Here is a 16,627-nt window from a genome sequence, read left to right on the forward strand (position 1 = left end):
CGCAAGACTTTACCAAGTAAAGGGAATGGGAGGCAAAAAGATGGAGCACTTGCACTGGGCCTTAGTCTCTAAGAAGATTAGACAGACTGAGAGAGAGAGAGAGTGAGTGAGAGAGTGCAACACATTTTAATTTGTCCCTTTGGCTGGTTGGGTAAGAACATAATTCCTTTGCCTGGGCCGGATGGAGGGATGGAGAGGCAGGGAAAAAGACTGAGCAGGGGAGATTTGAGGAAGAGGGGAGGGATTGAGAGAAGTGGGGATTGAAAGAGGAAAGGATGACGGCAGTGAGGGGACGGTCAGAGAAAAGGGATGAAGCCTGTCTTTTCTTGACTCTCCCCTCCCTCTCAGAGTATGATGGACTCCCATCAAAGAGGCCAGCGGGGATTGAGCGCTGTTGATCCCCATTCAGATTAACTTCCTGGCCGATCGCTCTGTCTCTCTCTCTTTTTTCCCTCAGCCAGATTACCAGGAAGTGAGGGAGATTTCTCAATCCCTGTCTTATTCAGATTGTATCAAAGCCCTAAGAGACAGATGAACTCCTGATCACTGTTATTCCATGATAATAATCATCTAGTCTCTCCACATATCAGGCTAAATCTTAGCTACACGAGCCTGCAGATCAATCTATGTCAGCCCTTATTTGACAGCCCATAACACACTCTGTCTGTTTGTGTATCCTCGGTGTCCTAAAAGTATTACAAATCTCCTGAAAATGCAAGACTATTTATGGCTGATGGGACTTTCTAGTCAGTAGATATTAAACCCTAAAATGTTGTTGTTGATTGCTCTATTTTAAAATGTTTAACAGTGATTTTCCATCTGAAGTTAAGAGTGGATTTCCTTTTTGTTTTCTCTTATGACCTGACTGACTCAACCTTCAGGGAAACAAAACAATCAAATTCTTTCTTTCCATTCAAGAGATCATCAAAATTAGAAAATTAAAGTAACTAATAAAAATGGTTTAGAAAATACATAACCACAGTTGTTTCAGTCTTAATTTGTTAAATTCTCCGAAGTCGTGCTTCTTTTGGGCTGATCTTTGTCTGTGTCAGTATTTAAGAAGATTTCTTCACACTGAGTTTTAATGTAGCACCTTTTTGTAACAGCAGAGCTACAGTCTGCACATCACACATCAGATGCATTTTTAATTTATCAGTTGTATGCATCAATTTCCCAATACCGAGGCAAATTCTATACCTTTGTGATCTTCCAGGGAACCCCAATATTTATGTTTAAATTCTAAATGGCATTGGTAGATAGAAATAAACAGTTTGCACAGATTTGAAAACAGGCGTGCCCCAATAATTTAGCTTACTTGTTTGGTATGCCTACACACAAAATGTTATTTTAAACTTTGTATGCCATCAGCGCGAACAGAAGCTGTTCTGTAAAATAGTGTTTAAATAACAATTCGAGGACACTAGAAGTCTTCCTCAGCACTCCACCTTATAGAATAGTTTTTCTGGAAAACGGGTGTATCAAACTTCTCCGACCACATTTTATTCCTCTGTGTAGTGACATACTGCCTTTTGCCATTAATGTATGGACTGTATATTCTGAAAGCTCACTCAAGGGCACACAAACATCAGCTTCACATTCCTCACGCCAGTTTACACTTAAAGATTATCTGAAAATACATCAGCGTCACGTCGATGAAAAACTGCTGCAAGAGCTGTTTCTGCAGACACATTTCATTTTTCAAACCAGTGATACATCCATCTGTATTGATTCTTATGCACAAGGCTATAATTGGTGTTTATCAGCTAATAGCGATATAGAAAATGCTGTCTAGGCTGGATGGGTTTGTATGGATCAATAGGTATTCATTTTATGGATGGTCATCAGTTAAATTTTACATTTATTTTGTTGACCTTTTTATTAGACATTCACAGAGATGTTTTGCCTCTACTGTGATTTAACTCTAAAGCCCGATTTAAAAGATTCTGGCTTATTATCACTTGGTTCTTAACTTTGGATTTGGCCTCATTTCTATCCTGATGTACATGAATATTGTCTAGTATTAACAAGGTAATTGCTGAGATCCTTGAACATGGGTCAAGAAAAGAGTCACATCAACATGACGCCGACAGGAGTTACATTCAACAACACCCAGGAGATGTTAAATGCTGCCGTTGTTCCTTCCCTTACAAATTCTCATCTTTTCTTCTTTTCATAGACCCCTGGACTGAGGGCAAGGCCTGGACGCCTGTATTGGTATGCAGAGAAATGCATTTCTGCCAACAAGGTAATACACACACAGATAAACAGCAACAACAAAAAGCAAATAAAAATTGCAGAATTCCAAACAAATATTGTTTGTTGTGTGTTAAGATGGAGTCCTTGGAGCAGATGGTGGACATGACGACCAAGCTGTTTGAGTGCGACAGAGACGAGATGTACAGTTACATCCTCCGCCTCTGCAGTAAGAGTCCTTTATTTGTGCTATATTTTATTTTATGTCCATGCGTGTGACCTCTAGGTGTTCTCAAGTGTGTGTCTGAGAAACAGAGAATGGGATCAGTCAGAAGTTAGAGCAGCAGACATGGTGTGATTGCTGCAGTGGAGAGCTGAGCAGATAGCAGTTGTGATTGGAGTGTTAAAGCTGATTGTCACCTCATTACCCCCCACTTCCCACACACACACACACACACACACACACACACACACACACACACACACACACACACAAACAAACACACAAACGCGCACACACCACTAGTTGGTGTGTTTCCTAAATTACAGTATAGTTGAGGGTCAGTCAGTTGATCAGATTAGTGCTTTGATTGCCCTCTCTCAGCATGGAGCGCTTGGTCAGAAATTACTCCGGTGCAGGCTGAGTGGCGAACTACATCAGATATGGGCTGACGATACTTTGTGTCATGTCTTTCATAACAAATTACATAAGTATGCACCTTTTCTCATTCCCACTGCTTTGTTTCTTGTATCAGAGGAGACAAACGACTGGAAGAAGGCAGAGGCCGTGTGGACGAAGATGCAGGAGGAGAACGTCGTTCCCAGGGACAGGACCCTGCGTATGCTGGCAGACATCCTTAAGAATAATGGCCAGGAGGTTCCCTTTGACATGCCTGAGGTAAAAAAAACAAAACAAACACCAGATTTAAAATATGTACATCTTAGTGACGCTCATTAGACAGATGTGCTATTCAGAAAAATAATTGCCAGGAGGTTCCTGAGGGGGAAAAGCAGAGTAGATGAAGCTGAAAGCAATGGCGAAGAGCTTCCCAAGAACACTGAAGGATTCTAAAAGTGCCTGAGGTCAAACACAACATGCCACCACGCAGCAGATGGTTCAATACAAATCACAACGGTGCCTCTGCATACATCTGTCTTATATCCTGAATGGAATTGGATGGATTGGATGGAAGATAATTGTCAACAATTTTGGTAACTGATTAATATTAATAAAGGATTTTTTTTTTTTTTTTATGATACGAATTAAATCTCTGACCCTCTAACTCTAAATGGACACAATGACAGTCCCCAGTTACACTCTGTACATGGTTAGTCAAGGTCGAGTATGCACTGTATACTGTCCTGTATTGAGAATGCATTATTGGAGCTTAAATATAGCCAGATATAAACTGGAGCCGCGCTCTTCTAAAATACAAATATCTCATTCTCAATTATTTTCATCCTGCATAGATTAACAAAAGTGCATGCTGTGACCCCAACCTCTGATTGCAGGAACTAACCCCAAACACCCTCCTGGAAACCCTTATCAAACTGCTCTATGTGTGTGCACCCACACCCACCCCGCCCCGCTCCACTTTAAGCCTCTGTTCATTACATGCAGAGGAAACAGGATTGAAGCTCTGATCTGAAGTGTGGTCAATCAGACCGGCTGGCTGGTGAAAGGAATTACTGCCTGATCTGTCTGTAAATCTGTAATGCCAGACTAATTTAGCCAGCAGCTAAATGCTACCATATGGCTGCTGCTGGATTCTTATTTATACATCTGCATATGGCCTTGACTATACACTGACCAAAAGACAGAATTAAAAGGAATCTGATTACGCATTAAAAACTGAATACAATAAAAGAGAAGAGTTATGCTTTAAATAAAATAATGTTCTATTGCTCAGTGCGTCCTTGCTTTAGCTTTCCTCCGCTTTGCTGAAATAGCCTGCAGCATGATGAGACAGGAAGTGATTGCTGTTGCCTGGAGCGTTGAACTTGGTGACCCTTGGGGCTCTTGAGTTGACACCCCCGCTCTGACACACACTCACTAACACACACACACTTTTCTTTTGCCTCTGGGGTGCCAGACCTAATTTGCCCCTAGCCAATACAATTTAACCCCCTCCCCTCACTGCTAAACGGGTGACCGAGCATTAGGGGACCCTGCCCTGCCGGCCCAGCAGCATTATTGTACTGTCATACACACACGCACACACCAGCTCATTGCTATTGCCCACAGTTGAATACAGTATAGATGTAGCTGTGTTTTATCAGCTTCATCACTGGTTTTCTGTGTCTTTGACAGACCTGGTACAAAGAAGTTGACACCACACCGAAGGAGAAGCCTGCAACAAATACCGTCACACCACAACAAACACCAACACAGGTTGTCCCTGAATACCAGGTCCGTCTGCTGACCCTCTGCAAAAAGGGCAAACCCAAAGGTAAGCAGCAGAAGGCACAAACCACATCTAAACCAATTCCAGAGCCCTGATATACTTTTAGCTCATCAATTCTATGTTAGCAAACAACTGCTTATTAGAACATACAGCACAATCAGCAACATGGAACTCCATTCTTGTTGGAGTCCTCTGTGTGGCCTTCTGATGAATGCCAGTCCGTTGCAGACAATAGTCCTTCAGCTTTAGCTCCAAACTTAATTGAAAACATTTACTAGATCTGGAACATTTAGCTCCCTCAATGTTCAATTTTCATTTCCTCATTTTCTCAACTGGCTGTGCTCAGCAGGCAGCTTCAAGTGGGATTTCAGTTTGAAACTGTACTTTAAAAACTACTTCTTGTGCTAAAAACCAAAAAGGTTGAATTATCCTTCACGTCTGAAAGCGTGTTTATTGCTGCTCCCAGCGGCCACTAAAGGTGCGATGAAATGCTTCCAGTCGTAGAGAGGGGCAAGATGCTGTTATTGGGCATTAAAGGAATTTATTTAGTGAGGTTTCAGAACAGTGTCCACAACCTCAGCGGAAGGATACTGACACCTTTAAAGCTGATTCAAGCTGCAAGAGTTGAGCGTTCAGTCTCAGCAAGAACCAGCAACACTTTCACAGTACACAAGATTAAATGACTTGGCCTTAATGTAAAAGATGTATTGATTGATGGAGCTTGAAATAAACTTGAAACAAGTCATTGTCTCCAGTTATCAATTGCTACTAGCACCAAATATTAGACAATTTTTTGTGAACTGAAATCAAGGTGTTAAAACTATATTTCACCACTATAACCATCTTTATGAAAGCACCCCATTAATCTGATCAAATTAAATGTTATCCAACCTCTCACTTGTTTTTTTTTCTTGTTCTCCTCTCGTTCCACTTCTACAGAAGCCTTTGAGCTATTGAAGGATGCCAAAGAAAAAGGTTTGGTATTCAGCCCCAGCATTTATGACCAGGTGATCAGATCCCTGTTTGCTGAAGGACTCATGGAAGACGCCATGGCAGTCAAGGACATGTAAGTGCCTTAATTCTGCCACAACAGGCGACTCTCGTGCCCAAAAGTGACACCTTACAAAACATCACTGTTTAAAAATCCCTTATGAAACATCAAACATTTCACTTTATCATATTTGTCCTGGTATGTAATTTTTGATGACATCCCTTCTTTCAGCTCAGATAGTCCTGATTTAAATCAGTTAATATGCCGGAATATTGTTAGATATTCAGCCTCAGGGTTCTGAGCCGCAGTGTATTCAGTTGTAAACATAACAAACTGACGAATTCAACATGTAGTTCGGTTAATGCTCTGCTACTTCCCCTGTCTCCCCAGTCTGTAGCACCAGGTCACCTCAGGCTAAAACCGCATCTCCTCAATAGACATGAGGATTATAAACTGATTGTGTGCGAACACACTCAGCCCTGCTGGATATGAACAGTGGTTCTTACTAAGCCCCAAGATACACACACACACACACACACACACACACACACGCTCAGATGTACAGATTAATTTTGTTTTTTTCTGGGAAGCGGGTGACTTGGCGCAAAAACATCAATCTTCTTCCAATTAGTAATTTATCATGTGTTGTTGTGTGATGGGGGCCATATCAGGGCTTGAGCCTGGAGACGAGTAGATGGACAGACAGAGGTATTAGAGATCTGAGCTTTAGAGCAGCTCTGATCTTCTCTGTTCTGTTTGTCTTTTAGGTAATCTCCTCCTTTTCCTTTATCTCCCTTTGTCCCCGTCTTTATATCACTTTCTCTCTGCAAAGGAAATGCACAAAAGCAAAATTGTCCAAGAACGAGATAATATTATAATGACACGATACAAGAGAGAAGTGATGAAGTGACTAATTTGTAGGGAAACAAGAAAATATGTAAAAACATCTATTACACTATCAGTCTCTCTCCTGTTCCTCAGCTCTCTACATGGTTCACTCTCTTATGTTATGAGAAATAATCGTATCAATTTTAGACCCGTGTTTCAACAAGCGTGAGGCAATACAAGTGATAACCCATCTCCAGTCTCTGTTTGAATTGGTTTATGGCATCCCTGCCTGGATAAAAGCTTCGTTTATCTGCACTCTAAATGAGAAGTGAAATGAGCTGAGAGGAGAGTCGGGGAAAGATGGAAACGGGGAGGAAAGGGAAGGAGATAAAAAGAGCTAAATAGGAAAGGAGGAGCGAACGAGGGGAGGAGGGCTAGATTTAATCACGTACGAGGTTAATGAAGACGCTATAGGCATTAATTCTCTGTGCGTGTAGTTGAGTGTGTTTGTTTTTGGGTAATCTGTACAGAATTGAGCAGCGGGGGTGCTTATGGCGGGATTAAGGGCTTGGAAGAGGGCGATGATGATGAGGGAGAGGAAGAGGTGGATGATGGATTCATTGGCTAAAGCACAATACCCCTCGAAGGAGACGGAGAGAGAGCGGCAGTGAGTGTGTGTGTGCGTGTGTGTATGAAAAGGTGAGCGAGATACAGCTTCTAGAGATTTTCTTCCACCCGATAAGAATAATTCTGACCACACACCCCCTCTGCTCGGTCTCCCTGCGCCGGCGACCCTGTTACCGCTCCAATCTCTGCCGTGACCCTGTCACAGTGGCTGCCGGATGCTGCTTGGCCTGGTGTCGCCGTGGTGATAAGGATTGCCGGCCTGATGCTCAATTGAGCGGACGGATTAATCTGGTTGCAGGGCTATAATAAGAAATAAAAAAAGAAAAGAAGATGGGAGGCAGGCTTGATTGAGGTTTTAGTGGCAAAGGAATGAAAAGGAGGAGGGCTGAAAAGAGGAGCAAATAACATAGGCAGACGGAGTGAGGAAGAAGTGATGGGGGGGGCCTCAATACTGCAGCATTCAGCCTTACATAATACCACACACACAAACAAACACACACGTGCAGTGGCTCAGCAAGAAGTAATCAACTGTTTGATGTCTGTATTATTTTCAGGGTCACAGCAGGCGCTTTGCAAGAAGCTCAGACTCGCCGTCAATCACATTTGTTCCCATTGTCTCATCTCTGTTCCGTCTTGCAGCTCATGTTACTTATCCACTCGATCTCTGCAGAGTCTAAAGATTCTATGACAAAGATGCCGCAGAGATATTAACTCAGTCATCACAGATTATAAAGAATTGCTTGTAATGGTAGAGTGCAGCATTTGCTACTATAACCCACCATAGTAAGAAGTTGCATGCTGGACCCAGACATGGATGAATTGTTCTATCGTGGTGTATATGATCTCATTTCATGATATTGTTGACATTCTTACATTGTCTAATAAGCACTAAACACAAAGTAAACCTGAAGATGATGGGAAAGTATTGGACAAATTAAAGCTTTTATCTGATGGACATGATGGCGCTTGATGAAAAGTTCAGGAGTCACTAAATTGATTACACTTCATCTTGAGGGGGACATGATGAATTTCATGGCATTGTATTCAGTTTACCACATATGTAAATTTTTAAATATATCTCTATACTGCAATATTACAATCTGGACCAAAGTAGTGGATCGACAATATTTCCATCCCCATTGGCCTATGTTACACTCCATTTGTGATCGTTTTAATTTGTTTTGTCCTTAATTGGATTAAGAGGTCAAACAAAAGTTATTTTCAACAAAGGAAACATGAGGAAAGGTGATGCCACACTAAGAAAATACTTTGTGTCTCTCTCAGTGCTACGTCAAATCTGCCGGCCTTCCAACTAAGTGATATCGCCACCAACCTGCTAATCGTCACACTGAGCAAGAGAGGCCTGACTCAAGGTAAGAAACATGACATGTACTGCGTGGGTAAACACACACATGCACACACACATGCTCCTTTTGATTTACACACATGCTCACTCCTTGCATTGTGCCACAGATGCTCTTGAGAAACTGAGGTCCATGCTGTCTGAAGACCGGGTGCCCACGCAGCTTGCTCTCACCAGACTGGTTCAGGCCCTGGGTAGCAATGGCAACGTGGCTGGGATCAAGGAAGTGGAGACTCTGTTGAAGGACCTCGGCATTAACATTAACCTGTCCAGCATGGTGTTCATCAACAACATAGCCCTGGCACACATCAAGAAGTAAGACTTCCTAGTTTGTGAAGACAGACATTTTTGAGTTGAAGAGGCACCTGAAACAGGTGTGGGATGCAAAGAGTTCTGACTTTGGCGACTCTGGTGTTTTCACATTTGCGGCAAACAAAATTTAGACATCAGTTATTTGAAAGTTTGAATAAGGGGCTTTCACTCAGGCTTTTGGTTACATTTAGGTAAATGTAGCTTTTCAGATGCTTCTCTGAATTTGATGTTTCAAGAAAGTAGTCATCATATCACTTTTACCTCTAATTCTTGCAGACGATTATAGTTTCCATTCATGATGCAGCATATTGTCCAGTGTGAAATCTTTTACACTATTTCATAAACTCTGTTATTACTGTGCATAACATGGAAATAAACAGTTCCACACAAAACCAGCAGCAGAGCTTGACAAGACCCAGGTTGACATGCTCTTAAAGTAAAAGCTTACATGGTGAGTGGGGCGTCAAATACAAATAGGAAACAAAGGCCTAATAGGATTATTCATGGATTCCTTTTAATGTCATGAAAAAACCCATCCTCCGCTGCTGCTTCGGCGCTTCTTAAACAACAGAGAACAAAATATAAAGCACATTGTGCATCAAACTTTCATTGCACCACTTGCCGCATGAGCGCCGTCCTCCAGCTCGAGCGGCATCGTCCCCATGCCAACTCGGAGGGACAGCAGGAAGTGAAGAATGGCAAGACAGCCTTACGCCCGATTGGCCATTGCGGTGCGGGCCTGTCAGCTTGAACCCTGACCTCTGGGAGCTGCGCTCTGAGCAGCTCTGACACGTGCGTCCCTGCTGTATCTGAGTCAAGCTGACTGGTTAAGAGCCGGGGCGGAAAAGCGAGCAGGCCCGGAAAGCACAGCGCCACATTTAGAGGGGCCCCCCGCTGAATTATTCAGACGGTCCCAGTCGTAACAATCAGTGTAGATATGCCCCCCCCCGCCTCCACCTCTGAACGCTCTCACATATACATACACAGAGACACACACACACACACACACCCTGTGAGTTAAATATTCATTACGACTGGTGACGGCGGGAGGGAGAAGGGAGCGTAAAGTGTTAGCAGCGAGGTCGGGTTGCCAGATTGAGTTGTTTTAGATTTGTAGTGCTTTGGTGTGCAGGCTTTGTTTGGTTGTGGTGACATCAGCACAAAAACATTTCACAGTACGTGTGTGTGTGCATTGGCGGAAGAGTTGCTCTGCACTCAGTGGGTGGTTGTAGAGGACAAAAATGAAATCAATATCATTTTAATATTAAATTACACATGTGGGAGCAGTTTTAGTGTTCTTTCTTTTCGCAGATTTCTCACATCTTATGTTTCTGTCCCTCTAACCTGACATGCCAGATGGTTTGTTACACATGACCATTTGGAAAGTCATTCTTAGAAGGCACTTGCAAACAAAATATCCTGCGGGAACATTTGACGAAATATCTGTCTTTTACTGTCCAATACAGGCCAGCTTTAACCTTTCGGATAAACAGTAGGAGAGAGCTTCCACAAGCATAGTCTGTTGGCAATCAGGAATAAGCGAAATGTTTTTACCATCAAGAATAGCTTTCGGTGACGCTCTGTGCTCTTCTTCAATGAAGAAACACTCTTCAGCTGAGATATAACGGATGCCATGGCAGCATCTACACTTAAAAAATGTTCAGAGCCGCCATTGGTGTCTTTCAAACCAGCAGTGGCATTGCTGATCGGTCCGAACCACAAGCGCTTAGCTTGAAGCCTGGCAAGATGGATTCGCTAGATCACATTATCTTGAAAATTCATCCGTCTCTTCAGATAAATGACGAGACAGCTGAAGTTTTTCCACACTGTAAATGTTTACTTTTACCTCATGCGATCCGTCCATTATGTTGCCTCAAATTGCATACGCTGAAAACCATTGAAACACTTCTTTCATCTGAGACTTTATGTCCCACCTCTCTTTTCAACACAAAGTGACATCCTTGATCACACTATTTTACTTCCACTGAGCACTAGGCTCCAATGCAGAAAGAAGTCTGCCCTTTATGTAACAAGGATGAAAGGGGAAACCTAAACCACATCATAGGCTCCATGCATTGACATTGAACTGAGGATAGGGTTTGTTTCTCCTGTTCTCTGTTTGAAGAATAAACATGTAGAAGTTATCAAGTGTAGTACCGACTGTAACTGAACTAACTCTTTCTTTCCCTCCCGCTCACCAATCCTCACCACCCACTCTCTTCAGTGGTGATGTGGACTCTGCAGTGGAGGTGTTGGAGGAACTGTACGCTAGACCAGACAGTACTCACCCCAGTATTGCCTTCGTCTTCCGCAAGGTCTTGGAAGAGGAAAATGAAAAAGCCATAGACAAATGTAAGACACACAAACACAGTGAATACATGTGTATAGAAAAAATATGAGACCTAAGGTGGAATGAAAAATGTTATGATGAATGACCATTGACAGATTTCGTGTTGTGATGTTGTGTTGCAGTGAGTGTGATGGCAGAACGGCTAGCCAATCATTTTGCCTGCTACAGACCGGCGACAGACCTTTTCCTCCAGCTGCTGGACATCGACAAAGTCGAGGATGCCAAGTTCATGCTGGCTGTGAGTATGAGTGTGTGTCTGTGGTCTTTTGATGTGGTTGGTAGTGATCCACAGATGAGCTGCACTGTATTAATATTGGAAGAAAATTGACAAGGGTTCACTCGGATGCATAAAGATACATTACTGACTTCACTTCATCACTATTTAAACATCAAGTGGAGAAATCCACTATTTTCAGGCCAGACCGCGTTTTTCATCACACTTGCTTTTATTACTCTTCTTTTTGTCTTCGTTTACTGTGTATCAAACTAGGGGTGTTCCAACAAGGGTACCTCACAATTCGATTCGATTTCGATTATGGGAGCTTCGATTCTTTGATTATAACGATTGTCGATTCGATTCGATTATTGGGGCCACGATTCTTCGATTATTGTGATTTTTAATGCTTTTTTTCCGTACAAGATTGATTTTGTCTTCATCTGTGGCTACATTTGTAAATAAATAGTCTATAAATTAACTCAGTTCCTCTAAAACTACACTCATTAAGTAAATAATAAGGTTTTTTGGACATTTGACTTGTATTTTTCACAAAATATTTTATTTTATGACTATGTAAACATTTGCACTTTGACCTACTTAACTTTGACCAGGGGAAGCTCCACTTGCACGAGAGCCCACTAATCGCGTAGGTCTTTTCAGTCGTCTTGTTTGCTCTCTTATAAAATCCAAAGTGCTTCCACACGGTTGCAGTGAACCCCGGTGGCGAGAGAATCGGCCACTCTTTGGGGGCTGCTAAAGGTGTTGCCATTTTGCAAAGAAACTAACGTTACTGCTCCATTTGTTGTGGTCCCACTCACTAAACAGTCCGGGCGGCGTGCGCGCTAAGGTTCCAGTTACGTGTTTTTTGTTCCGGTCTTGCGGCAAAGCATCAACGTTAATTAATCGATGCCAAATCGTCACGTGACTTATCACGATGCATCGCCACATCGATGAATTGCACCCACCTCTATATCAAACTATAACTAAAGGTTATAGCTGATAAATAGAGCCGGAAATTCAAAGCCAAATAGATTTTTATTGAATTCATGATAAAAAAGTCTACAAATTTTAAACGACAACACTTGTTAGGGCAATAAAATATTAAGTCATCCATCTCTGCTCACTACATCTGAGCCTTTCTTACCCTCACGTGGGCATAACCAAGGTGTTAGGAACAAAATACAAAAAAGTGATGTGATCAGTTATCTGATGAAAAATCCATATCGTACATCTCTGGTTTAAAGAATGAGGTTGCCATGAAAGGAAAAATTGAGTCCCTTCTCCACCAAATATTACAATCTACCAAAGTGGATAGTGTAGTTGAGTTTGATTCTCAGTTTGAGAGGACAAGGTACAGGTAATACTCGTGTCCTGCAGGTGTTTTTTATGGTTTAGTTTGGATTGAAACAAAATCTGAACAAAATATGACGAAGAAACCTCCCCTGCTTTTTTACTTTTTATGGACCACTCTAAATACATTTTAAATCATCTGGAGCATTCTGTCCCTGTGTGCACTTTCTGTTTTTGAGTGTCTTGCATTTGGCAACATTTTAAATTATTATATCAAAGTAATTAAAATCTGCAAAAAAAAAAAGAAATCAACAAGGGAGCTGGTGATGTAGTCCATCACATGTCCCCTGATGCGCTGGTCCGGTGGTAAGACCCCGGTGATGGTGGAGACAGTCGTTGACTTATTCATCCAGCCTCACATTTATGTCAGAAAATGCTTCCCCACATTCCAGCGCTGAGTCTGGTGGTCTGAAATTGGCCTCCTACTACTTCACTTATTTAACACAGTTCACACATTACAGCTCGATGACTTTGCATTGGGCCTGGGGACATGAATATGTAGAGGCTGGATGGGTGAGAGCCGGGAAGAAGGGTGAGCGAAAAGACGCAGAACGAAAAACCTCTCACTTGCTGAGTGATTAACCCTCTCAGTCTTTAAATTTGCATGTGTGATTAGAGCGTACGCCGGTGAACACAGATATATTACTTTCCACTTTTTAAACATTAACAGGAATCTTGTGCTCTTGTCACACCACCTTAGCTGACACACATTAGTTGAACAGTTGGATTGATATTAATCAGAAGTTTTGCTCATTTTACCTAAGTGACTTTTGCACAAATTGTAGTAATTCTAGAAAACATTGAGTGATAGGGGTAAAGACAAGTGTAGAAAGTGGGTTCGTACTGTACTTCGTTGGTTAGAAAGATCTAAGATGGGCCTCTGTGGAGCAGATTAACAAAGAGAAATGAAACCCAGTGCAGATCCATTAAGACAATTAGGCGACATGTTGTCTGCTCTTCACTACTCCCTGACATCTTGAGTGATTATCCCTCTCAATCTTTAATCGGGGGATGTCTGACAAGCATGCATGTTAATGAACAGATACATTTCTAACTACTCTCATCTTCATCACTATTTAATCACAAACTATGGATTAGATGGTTCCAAAGCCATAACATGCTTCTTGCCTGATATGCATCTTCGCTCTATTCCCCCCCCCCCCTTTCTCTCTATAAGTTAGAGGATAAAGATGTAAGAATAATTTTTGAGAAGAACGAGAAGTCTGTATCGTAACAGCTTGGCAGTCCAACAAAACATAAAAGTTTAGAGTTCCTGGTTGGACCTCCGGCACGTAGTATGTGCTGTATGCACTGTTGTATGGGCATACTACTTTGTGATACATGTGCTCTCAAGGCAGCTCAGTTGACGTGACGCATCTCCTGCTGTGCAGATGGTCGTCGGTCAGAAAAGCTAGGAATGCATGCTGGCTTGCATACGTATTCATTACCTCTGTCAAGAAGGTAATGTTTTCACAAGTGTTCATTTGTTTGTTGGTTTGTCTCGGCCCAAAGTAGACCCCATAACTTTAAGTATGCACTTGGATTTAGAAAGGGATCCACTAGATGCAGTGTGGCTGTAGGAAAATACAACCATAGTGTCATGCCTCTTAAAACCTGGAAATTTAAGTGCTCGTGGAAATCCTGGGTGAGAAGACAACACAAGTCCACGAACAAATATGTCTGGTGTTAGAAAGTAAAGACAAGTTCTCCGATTTGTCTTTGTGGTGTTAAGTTTGTAAGTTTCGACTCCTCTGAGGTCTGCTCCTTTTCGTGCCTCATCGTAGCCTGTTTCTGTCCTCCAGACCTCTCCTCCACAGGGTCACTGGAGGGTAGCAGCCCGACTCCTCCATCCCATCATAAGTGAAAACTCTAAAAAGCTTTTAAGTAGGCGAGCAGACAATAATGATGACAAGGCTATCGGGAGAGAAGGAGGTGAGGTCGGCTGGGGGAGCAGGAGGAGAGTGAGAGGGATGTAGTTTGTCATTAAGAAGTGAAACGGCAACGGAGGCGGGCGCTTTACATACTTGTCTACTGGCGCGTGTTTGTGTGTGTCGGGAGGTTGATTGAGGAAAAAGGCAAGGAAGCATTCCCAGGGTATCCAGTGCTTTTAGGCAATATTGTGTGAGGAGCAAGGGGAGACCGTCGGCCCGGTCGGTTGTGGCGCCGCCTTTGGGAGCAGTCAGCGTAGCGAGGTGAAAGAAAACCAGAGGAGAGAGTGAGTTAGAGCTCGGAGCAAAGTTGAGCGAAGTGGCACCGTGTTGGTCTAATTGCCTGATTGTACTGAAGCCATTCTGCCGCTCGGTGACTCTGAAAGAAGGCAGCTTGCTCCGTGTGTGTGTGTGTGTGTGTCACCCTGTTAAAAGCCTTACAGGCCACTCGCTTTTAATTCTGGACGAGCTGGGGAAGGAGTGAACCGCGTTAGTTTACGACTGGCTAGTAATCGGACCTCATTGCTGCTCAGCCAGGAGAACACACTCACTTACTCGGAGCACAGCGACGTTAATGCACCTCCTGCACACACACACGCACACACACACACATTTATGACACACACACACACACACACACACATTTTTTCAACACACACTCTGTATATTGTATATGTATGCTTGCATGTTTCCATCACAAGCAGTCATGCACAGGTTAAACGCTCTGCAACAGAAGTCTGTCAGTTATCACATCCTAACCCACTTTTGAATGTATATCATTTTTACTGAGCTCTGGTGCACTGAAATTACTTTCATTATTTTTTTTAGCAGCATCACTGCCAGTATGAAGTCAGACTTTGCCATAATTTTACCTGAAGAGAAACCATTAGAAAGTGCTCACTGCTGCAGGGAATTAATGTAAAGGAAAAACTCTCAAACTCCATGCATGGTATAAAGCTTGTTGCAGATATCTCTTGGGTGACTGAGTAAAAAGTAATTGTTGTAGAGAAAATGTCCAAAATCTGTTTGGGGTATAGAATAGGAAACTCAACGAATTTTGTCCCATTTAAGCCTTTCAATATTTACCCCAAAAATCCAGTACTGGTCACTTAGTTTTGCCAGAAGTTTCCATATTGGTTGCTGAATCTGCCCGTAGGTGCTTGAAGATCAGACAGAAGGTCCTTGAATCGAGTTTAAACTTGTCATGTGAATAATGTCTGTAGGAATAACCAATCTTTTATTTCCACTGACTACATCTCTTATACTTACTGTTTCCCGGTAATAAAGTCTTAAAGCTGTTGCAGTTGTTCAACGAGCAGCTTCGGCCAAGGTTGTACTTATATTTCCACTGAGTTCTAGATACGGCCTTCAGTGCAGCTAAGTGATGATAATTACGCGTTTAGATGTGAATAGCGCTACACATTTAAATTCATAAAGAAAGGAGTAGTTATTAAATCCATAATTAACCTTTGACCCTGCGTGTGGGTGTGCGGGGGGTTTATGTGAATGTGTGGGTGTGTTTTATATACTTTTAGATGTGTGAAGAGCTCAGGTTGGAGAGGGTTTTTGACTTCAACCGAGGAGTGCGTCATCTCTCATGTTTCTTTTGTCCCTCTTGTCTCGCCGTAGCGCTGTAACGCCGTGGCTGAACAAAGGGAGATGCTGATATCCTACATGTCCCGGAAGGCTCAGAATCCTGGACAGGTAATAATCCCACATAGGCTCCTTCTGTTTAAGTCCTACAATTTTAAAGAAATAGGTCAGACCTGTTTTTTAAATGTAATTTTAAGAATTTTTTTTGTAATCTGCAAATGCCACATCATTGTAATAGACTGAAGTTATGCTTCAGTAGTCTGTTAGTTTAACTAAAAGTTCAACTTAAAAAATAGATGAATAAATAAATGAAAATAAATTTAATAATAATGATGTCGCAGATTTTATGTACGTTTCTTCTTGTTTTCGTAAGATTGTGTCTGATGACAGGTTTAAGGTGGTTAAGTGTGGCTGTCACAAGTTTAAGTGATGCGAACATTTCTGGCAATTTTAGCTTTTAAATTTTTAAA

General features: G+C 42.2%; 1 protein-coding gene across 1 annotated transcript in view; it reads left to right on the forward strand.

The window, feature by feature from the left end:
- lrpprc (leucine-rich pentatricopeptide repeat containing) overlaps nt 1-16,627 on the forward strand; it is a 56,318-nt gene that overhangs the window by 34,069 nt on the left and 5,622 nt on the right. Inside the window, exons 26-35 of the mRNA XM_030442301.1 lie at nt 2,177-2,245; nt 2,332-2,422; nt 2,949-3,091; nt 4,505-4,643; nt 5,538-5,664; nt 8,329-8,417; nt 8,518-8,722; nt 10,944-11,071; nt 11,192-11,307; nt 16,194-16,268. Coding sequence (XP_030298161.1) covers nt 2,177-2,245; nt 2,332-2,422; nt 2,949-3,091; nt 4,505-4,643; nt 5,538-5,664; nt 8,329-8,417; nt 8,518-8,722; nt 10,944-11,071; nt 11,192-11,307; nt 16,194-16,268 — 1,182 coding nt within the window. The remainder of the gene's footprint in view (nt 1-2,176; nt 2,246-2,331; nt 2,423-2,948; nt 3,092-4,504; nt 4,644-5,537; nt 5,665-8,328; nt 8,418-8,517; nt 8,723-10,943; nt 11,072-11,191; nt 11,308-16,193; nt 16,269-16,627) is intronic.

Source organism: Sparus aurata, chromosome 15, assembly GCF_900880675.1.
Source record: "Sparus aurata chromosome 15, fSpaAur1.1, whole genome shotgun sequence".
Lineage (NCBI taxonomy): Eukaryota > Metazoa > Chordata > Actinopteri > Spariformes > Sparidae > Sparus > Sparus aurata.